General features: G+C 36.2%; 1 protein-coding gene across 1 annotated transcript in view; it reads right to left on the bottom strand.

The window, feature by feature from the left end:
- Window positions 1-8,557, bottom strand: part of FSTL4 (follistatin like 4) — an 860,919-nt gene extending 852,362 nt beyond the window's left edge. The window contains exons 1-2 of the mRNA XM_040405485.1: window positions 8,554-8,557; window positions 8,062-8,310 (exon numbers count right to left, since the gene is read on the bottom strand). Of these exons, the coding sequence (XP_040261419.1) occupies window positions 8,062-8,310; window positions 8,554-8,557 (253 nt within the window). The remainder of the gene's footprint in view (window positions 1-8,061; window positions 8,311-8,553) is intronic.
- Window positions 8,558-9,483: the final 926 nt, after the last annotated feature.

Raw genomic sequence — 9,483 nt, forward strand, 5'->3', positions numbered from 1 at the left:
TGACGTAAGGTGACAAAACAAATGTTTTTTTAGCACAGATTTTATTTTTTTGACAGTGTTCACCTGAGGGGTTATGTTATATGATATTTTTATAGAGCCGGTCATTACGGACATGGCGATACCTAATATGTATACTTTATTTTATTTTTTTAAGTTTTACACAATAATATCATTTTTGAAAAAATCATGTTTTAGTGTCTCCATAGTCTGAGAGTCATATTTTTTTTTAGTTTGTGGGCGATTGTCTTAGGTAGGGTGTAATTTTTATGGGATGAGATGACGGTTAGATTGGAATTTTGGGGGGCATATGACTTGATTGCTTGCTATTACACTTTTTATTTTTTTACATTGTTCACCTCAGGGTTTAGTTCATGTGATATTTTTATAGAGCAGATTCTTACGGATGCGGCGATACCTAATGTCTATTTTTTTATTACGTTTAACATAAAAAAGCATTTTTAAAACAAAAAAATCATGTTTTAGTCTAAGAGCCATAGTTTTTACATTTTTTTCGGCCATTGTCTTATGTAGGTGCTCATTTTTTGCAGGATGAGGTGACGGTTTGATTTGTACTATTTTGGCGTACATATGACTTTTTAATCACTTTTATTACCTTTTTTGGGAAGTAAGGTGGGCAAAATTTCAATTTCATCATAGTTTTTATTTTAATTTTTTTATGGCGTTCACCATGTGGGGAAAGTAACATGACAGTTTTATAGATCAGGTGATATCAAACATGTGTAGGGAATTTTCTTTTTGGAATTTTTAATCAGTGATAAATGTGTTTTTTTTATTTTTTTGACCCAGACCCACCTGGTTCTTGACGATCCAGTGGGTCTGATGTCTGTATAATACAGTACAGTACACTATATAGTGAACTGTACTGTATTTACCCTTTACTTAGTCTGAACAGCACCATGGACAGCCGGAAGCCTGTGAAGACATCCGGTTGCCATGGTAACCATCACTCACTGCCACAACAGAGCAGCGGGTGATGGGGAGGTAGGGGAGCTACCCCCCCTCTGTGATCCCGTCATGAATCGGGGCTGAAAAGGCACAGCAGCCCCGATGGGAGGGGGAGGGAGCTCCCTCCCTGTTAACCCCTTACATACAGTGGTCGCTACGGACCGCGGCATGGAAGGGGTTAAACGGTTGACATCTGTGTGATGATGTCAGAAATGTGCTGACATCCTGAGAGAGGGGGCGGGCGGTTGATCGTGGATGACCCAGTTCTGATCACCGCCCACCGTGCGGCAGTTTTCGGAACTACACAGGGCGTACCTGTACACCCTGTGTCCGTAACAGGTTAAAATACAGAAACAAGAAAATTGTTTTCTTAGCACAATTCATGACAATTACTTTTAATTTTCATATAGTAAGTATAGCGGTGATGTTATATTTCTTAATGTTTATAGTACTTACGTATGTCTTTGCGCATGACAGTGTGCTGCTACATGCACGTCTTGTTTTCTTTTGCATTGCAGCCATGGTAGCGTGTACCACAATCCAAATTTTTATCATATTGATTGGGGGTGCTGGTCTAACTTTATTTTTTGTATTGTACATTTGGGGGAGTGTCTGCGGCTTCTTGTACCTTACGCTCCCTTTCATCCACCCAGGGCTTTTAATCAGGGTGTGAAATTGCTGGATGCTACATTGCTCTTAGAATTTGTAGGTCAGAAGCCTAGGAGAGGAAAGTCTTTTAGTGTAGGTCCCATCAGTTGGGAGCCACTTTGTCTCTACGTATAGCAGTGATGTGGTTTACATTTATTCATGTTTTTTAGAGTTTGCATTTGCCTTTTGCACATGGCAATGTACTGCTACTTGTAGTCCTTGTTTACTTTTGCTGATCTAACTTTGTTTTTAGGAATTACTTAGTCCGAGTATCTCTTATTCAAAGAACTACATATACTGAAAAACCACTCTGTGTCATTGAATATAATAAGTATTTAGAAATGGTATATTTCAATGACCAAATGATGAAACCATACCTGGTACTATAGAAATCCACCTATACAAAAAGTGTCTCTGTTCCTGCTGTACCTGCAATTCCTATGTGGTGTATAAAGAATTAGGAAAACAGGTTTATGTCCTCAATTTTCAAGAGGAAATTCTAACATCACTATTGTATTCCAGGTCCAAGTCTGTCAGTAGACTAAGTGAAAGACATTTAACTGACATCATTCCTCATTTTGGAAGCATATTTTCACAAAAGGCAAAATGTATATCGTGGCTCACCCGTATCTGATGTACGGTAATGGTGCTGTGTTTTATGGGTGGTTCACCTATCCACCCAGTAGCAAAGGTTTCAATTGGATAAAAGAATAAAACAAGCACTCACCACCTGGTATACTGTTAATGATTTATCTATTTAAAATTGATTACAACACATATAAAAATATATCCTAAAACATATACACAATTGTATAGATTCCTATATATTGGTGAGTATATCTAACTCTTGCTACTGTTGGTATCTGGGATTAGTATTCTGCCTTTGGTATACCTCTAACTTGTACATTTGCTTGTACATTTACACCATGTGTATCAACTAACAAAATATCAAATAAATATCAAGAAATATATATCAAAAAGTGTCCATGATGTGACAAACTTATCAATAGTGATTCCAATGTAAAAATGCTATATCAAAAATATGAAGACAATAAAATTAGAAATTTGTGAAAAAAGATGTAGAGGTAGAAATATCCAATGTGTGATAAAGTCCTCGTGCAGTGTTTAAATCTCAAGACAAACGTATTGAAAAGCTTAAGATAGACGTATAGGTCTCCCAATATCCATCAATATTCCTCCAATATTGGCAATCAATATAGCTTAGAGGTTAGATGTTAGTATGTGGGGTTAGGTATTAGTATATAGGGGTTGCGTCTGGGGCGTCCCCCTGATGCTCGCCCTCTTACCTTACCCTGCGCGGTGTTTGTTGCTTTGGGCGGTCTGCTTCGGTGGGACTAGCTGTGTATTACCGCTAAGTTGCGTCCCCGTGTGGTATAGTTTATATTCGGCCATTTGGAGAGGACCAACTACCCACCTAAACCTAAAGAAAACCTAAAGGTGTATTGGAGAAAATCGCTCCTTGAACGGACCGATATATACACTCATCTATAATCAGGAGCGGTGCTCGAACTTATCGCGAGCTAATACGAGAGTTGCCGGGAGAATGACACGCAAACCAGACGAGGAAGGCCACGTGATCCATTAAGAACGCCGAAGATCCCGTGAACAACTATCGGACTTTAAAGAGGAATATAAACTATACCACACGGGGACGCAACTTAGCGGTAATACACAGCTAGTCCCACCAAAGCAGACCGCCCAAAGCAACAAACACCGCGCAAGGGAAGGTAAGAGGGCGAGCATCAGGGGGACGCCCCAGACGCAACCCCTATATACTAATACCTAACCCCACATACTAACATCTAACCTCTAAGCTATATTGATTGCCAATATTGGAGGAATATTGATGGATATTGGGAGACCTATACGTCTATCTTAAGCTTTTCAATACGTTTGTCTTGAGATTTAAACACTGCACGAGGACTTTATCACACATTGGATATTTCTACCTCTACATCTTTTTTCACAAATTTCTAATTTTATTGTCTTCATATTTATGATATAGCATTTTTACATTGGAATCACTATTGATAAGTTTGTCACATCATGGACACTTTTTGATATATATTTCTTGATATTTATTTGATATTTTGTTAGTTGATACACATGGTGTAAATGTACAAGCAAATGTACAAGTTAGAGGTATACCAAAGGCAGAATACTAATCCCAGATACCAACAGTAGCAAGAGTTAGATATACTCACCAATATATAGGAATCTATACAACTGTGTATATGTTTTAGGATATATTTTTATATGTGTTGTAATCAATTTTAAATAGATAAATCATTAACAGTATACCAGGTGGTGAGTGCTTGTTTTATTCATTTATCCATATTTTCACAAAAATGGAATCCATTGTAATAAAACACAAAATAAACAATTTTCCTGCATTGAATTTCTTGCAATCTAAATAAATATACCTCCCTTCCACATAAATTGGGAGGGGGAGGGGGGGGGCAAGGGTCTACTTTCACCTTATTTTGAGGTGATATTTATGTTTTGGCAGTTCATAACATCTGTTCTTACAGTATGGTGTCATAGAACTTGCAATGCAAAAATTGGTTTCCGCATTTCAAAATGCACTCCAGGCATATGAAGTTTTGTGGTGAGCCCAAAGAAGATGTAAAAAGCACTTATAGGGCATCATTCAAAAGTTCAGGAGTATATGAAGGTGTGGAAAAGAGTGCTTTTTCAAGGCAATGCATATAAGAAAAAAAACTTTATTTTCATTTTCTCCATTCAAAAGCTTAAAATGTCCACATTTTCCAGATTAATATTTTATGGGGTCACCAATTTAAAAAGTAGTTGCTTTGTGGGTGTTTCTTATGTTTATATTTTGCACAACAACAGTTTTGACAGAATGGTGCCAATGGAAAAGTAGGCCTCCAACATCCAAACTGCGCTTCCGTCATTTGATGTCTTGTGGGGTATGATTCCCAATAGTATTCGTATACAAACGTGCGGTAATTTGTATTTTTTTCAAGGTCAAATGGTTAATTTGAAAAATAGGCCCTTGAATCAAAAAAGGTTGGCAAAAAGTAATTTTCATTTTCCTCCATCCTACTTTCATTGAGTTTTACTTATAAAAAAAAAAGCCAAAACATCCACATTTCCTCAAGATAAATACCTTAGGGAATCAACATAAAAAAAATGACTTTAAAGTTGTTTTAATGTTTTGACACTGTACAACATCTGTACTGGTAGTATGGTGCCATAAGCAGCAAAAGAAAAATAGGCCTGCAAAATCAATGATATACTCCAATCTTTTCAGGTCCTGCGGTGAGGCCAGCAAGGAGGTAAATTGCACAAATACCATCCATTTTCACAGTGAAAATGTATGGCAATGGTTTTAGTAATCTTTTCTCTTGAAATCTTTTGTAACAGGAAAATAATGATAAAATATATTTTTTAAGATTTTTCAAAGTTTTTCCTTCAATATATTTTTTATATTCTGTCATCCAATTGTACAAACTAAAGGTCTAATGTGTCCTGTGAAAAATTATATCAAATACATGTAGATTGGCGTAGAAAAAAAAATAGATATTTACTGTTAAATTGGCCCATTGCCAAAATTGAAAAATCAAACTGGTAAGGAAGGGGGGTAAACACTCTGGTAACAAAGTGATTAAAGTAAATCTCTAGAAACTATTAATGCTTATAAACAATTCAGGGTGTGCATCTTTCCAAACATGTCTCCATATCTCAGATTCCAATTTCCCAGTATTATCATATGGGAAAAGAGTTGGACAATGGAGTTAACTGCGGTTAATATTTTAGTGAAATAAGGAGGTCATTTATTAAGACCTGAGTTTTAGACTGCACCAGAGATACGCCTAATTTAGACGTAGTTCTGTAACTTAGTCCCTACTTGAAGGTATTTATTATTAACATTTTACATCATTTTTACCATTATGCTTATGAAGAATGAAAGGTTCAAACATTTATTTTGATTTACAAATATAAATTGTTCATAGTAACATGTATTTTTACAGAAAAAAACTGTATAAAATTAATGCAAAAATAAAAACAGTATAAAATATTATTGCTTTTATGTTAAATATATTTAATTGACATTTAAATAATACACTATAACAATGTGATATTTATTAATAGGGTAATATCTGTAATATTAATAGCATGATTGAGTTCTATCCCTGCAATAACAATGTACTCAACATCTGTAACTTTTGTATCATATTATTTATCATATTTAAGTATTAGTGAACAACAAATGTATCCAAAATGGCATCCAACATCAATCTTCATTAAATCATCTAATGACTTTCAATAGTGGAAGCCTGAAATGAACATAGCAGTGAGCCTTGGAACTGATCTAAGCTCATTGTGGGAGGGTTGGGCTCATCAAACATGGATTTTTGTTTGATGTGACATCCAAAGCAGGTTTTTGCTTAACTGCCAAATCAGCTTTGTCAGAATTATTTAGGCAGTGGAATTACAATTCAAGCCATGAAATTTTTGCTATAAAAAAGAACAACATAACAAACAACATAAAAAATATGTGTAATTACTTTAAAGTGTTTGTCCATAAAGTATGCTATAAATGTCTCATAGGTAGGCCTACCGTGAACCAAATCCTGCAGACAGCAGGTGATGGCCATATCCAAGAGCTGACTAATTGGAGAGATAGCAGTACATGTGATCTGTTTCTATAAACCATGTGTTCGAAATTCTTTCATTGATAGGACCGTGCATAAGCATTTCTTCATTCATTATTCTTTTGGATATGGTCACCACTAACTGCCTTTGCTTGCAAGGACCATTTTTTTTCCTGATATGTAGGTCTGAAACTGGCTGACCTGTAACATGTGCGCTTGACAACTGAAGGTAGCTGTGTTGGTATCATGTTCATATATGCCAGCTTTGAAGAGAACAATTTGTTTTATTATAGGCAAATGAGCCTCTAAGAGCAACAGGGGCATTGCCATTATACCTAAAAGGTCTGCCTAATTTTGCAACTGCCGCATCCTCTTCACTTTGATAGGACCAGGTAGTGAAAACATCATCATGCCTGCTTGGCTCTGTCAAAGTGCAGAAGGTGCGGCAGTTGCAGAAAGTGAAGAGCCTCTATGTGTAATGGCAAAACCCCCATTGCTCCTAGAGGCTAATTTGCATATATTTAAAAAAATTCTCAGCAAAGTGGGAACATGGAGCCAACACAGATGCCTTCAGCTGCTAACTGCACATGCAACAGGTGAGCCAGTTTCATAGTTACAAATCTGCTGACATATGCTCTTCAATTGCCTTCCATTTTTAATTTACAACTTAATGTATTTTGCTCAAATGTTAAAGAAAAAATTCGCCCTATGAATATTTCAAAGTATAAATCTAAAAAAAGAACTGTTCATAACTTAAAGGGGTTCTCCAGAAATAAAGAAAAAGAAAATGCTTAAATATTACTTTATTATAAATATATTCTCAAATATCTTTCATTATTTATAATGGATCGTTTGTCTGGGGAGAAATCATCAGGGGAAACAAAATGGCCGCTGTCCCATTAGTTCATACAAAACCTGTCCTAATCACACATGAGGACAAGTGACTGTACAACACTGATATAAAGAGCTGCCTTCTCATCCTTCTCTCTGCTCTGCTTATCAGAGATTATGTTCCTGAATACAGATGATAAGAACTTTAGCTGAATCTATGGAGAATTTAATTCATGAGAAGACATGAAGTACAGAGAGGACTAACAGGACAGACTGTGGTAATGTGGTAATGGAGACTGCATACAAATTCTTCTGCTCATTAGCCACATTCCCACCTTCTTTCATGTCTCCTCATCATCTCCATTCCCACCTGTATTTAGGATCATGATTCCTGACAAGCAGAGCAGAGGGGAGGATGAGGCAGCACCATGGCTTATTGTGGTGAAGTAACCTGTTCTCCTGCGTGATTAGGACAGGTTTTATGTGGACTGATAGGAGGGCGGACATTGTATTTCTCCTAATGATTGCTCCCTAGACAAAACAAGCCATTCTAAGTAATGAAAGGTATTTCTGAATATATTTATTGTAAAATAATATTTAAGAATTCTCATTTCTTTAATTCCTGGAAAACCCCTTTAAGAAGATACCAATTCCTCATGGCTTGTTCATGAGACTTTGGTTAGAGGCAGGTCACTGGCATTGGTGTGATGGTGCCGTTTCCATGAAGACACTCATAGTGCTTTAGTCAACATCTCAGTATAAATTTCTGTTCATTAGGCTTAATCTACCAAAGCTTAACTCTTTGTTACCCACTTCTCAATTACCAGTGATCGCTATTCCTAATTGCTTGGATTCATTTGTTGGTAAATTGAAAGATATCAGATTCAAGCTATAAAGCTGCCTCATTTTAATGAATGCTTGTAAACCAGTGAGACGTGTATATTTTGGCTTATGGATATTTATGTTTGCAACCTACCTTTGAAGAAACAGTCTTTACTGTGGACAATGTATATTTTCTTTCCATGTAAGCAGGAAGCACGGTGAAGTTCACAATGGTTTTCATAAAACTTTCCATCAGATCCACAAACTGGCATATATCTAGGCTTGCATTTCTCCACACAGACACACTCTGGAAGTCCAGACTCTATACTAACAATACATCTTCTTTCTTGTCCACAATACTTAATTTCACACGGGGAGGAAATCTTCTCTTCTTGATAATTCACTATGAAAAAAAGAGATAACAGTTAACATTATGTCCAACCGCTAGGGGCACACGATCACTAGAATTGTGTCCCTTCCCACAGTTATTTATGTATGCTGCTTCTTTCAAGCAAAGAACATAGAACCACTCCTTTAGCTACTCATTGTTTTATTATTATTATTATTATTATTATTATTATTATTTTTCTAGTTATGTAACTGGTTCATAATCACATAAAAGAGTTCTTTTTTCAATTTATTTTACTCATTATAGCACCAACATATTTCATAGCACTTTACAGATATAATCACCCACTGTCCCCCTGTAGAGCTCACAATTTAAAATCCCTATCAGTATGTCTTTGGAGTGTGTGATGAAACTAGAGTACCCAGAGGAAACTCATACAAACATGGGGAGAACATACAAACTTTATGCAGATGTTGTTCTTGGTCAGCTTTGAACCTAGGAGCCCAGCACTGCAAGGCACCAATGCTAACAACTGAGCCACTATGCTGCCATATAAAACAAATAAATCATGTACTACAAGAAACAAGAAATTGCACACTTCTGTATAACAATGGGAACAAATTGCATCCTTTCTGATATATTTTCGCTGAATTTTCAGAGAGAAATCAAGTATGCTACGTTGTTCATATAATAATTTTTAAACATATCCGAGAAACATTTAAGGGACTATTATGAGTCATGTCTAAGTCATAGATATACAGTTTTTAGCCAAATGGTTTTAGAGCTAACAGCTTTCCAAACCAAAGTATCTGAATGCTTTTGGAGTTTGGGAAGAAACTGGAGTACCCAGAGGAAACCTACTCAAATATGGGGACAACATACAAACTCCATGCAGATATATCCCATAGCCACTGAGCCTATATGCTGCTCATATAGATTCACATTAAAAAATACACTTTTTTGCTGCATGTACTGTATTTACATTGATAATTATTGTTTTTTTATAGGGCGAGGAAACAGTATACAGCCATATATTGGTCAATGTCATAAGGACAATCTATTAACAATGTTCGACAAATGATATTTTATAGGCAAGGTACCCAAAGATAGAGTGAAACTGTTACAGATTTTGTGGAATTGCTGTGCCTAAAACTTGAAGATACTACAAGGGTGGAATCCAGATTGAAGGCAGCTGACCTACAGGGCAGGAGGACAAACAAAAACATG

This window comes from Bufo bufo, chromosome 1 (assembly GCF_905171765.1).
Source record: "Bufo bufo chromosome 1, aBufBuf1.1, whole genome shotgun sequence".
Classification (NCBI taxonomy): Eukaryota; Metazoa; Chordata; class Amphibia; order Anura; family Bufonidae; genus Bufo; species Bufo bufo.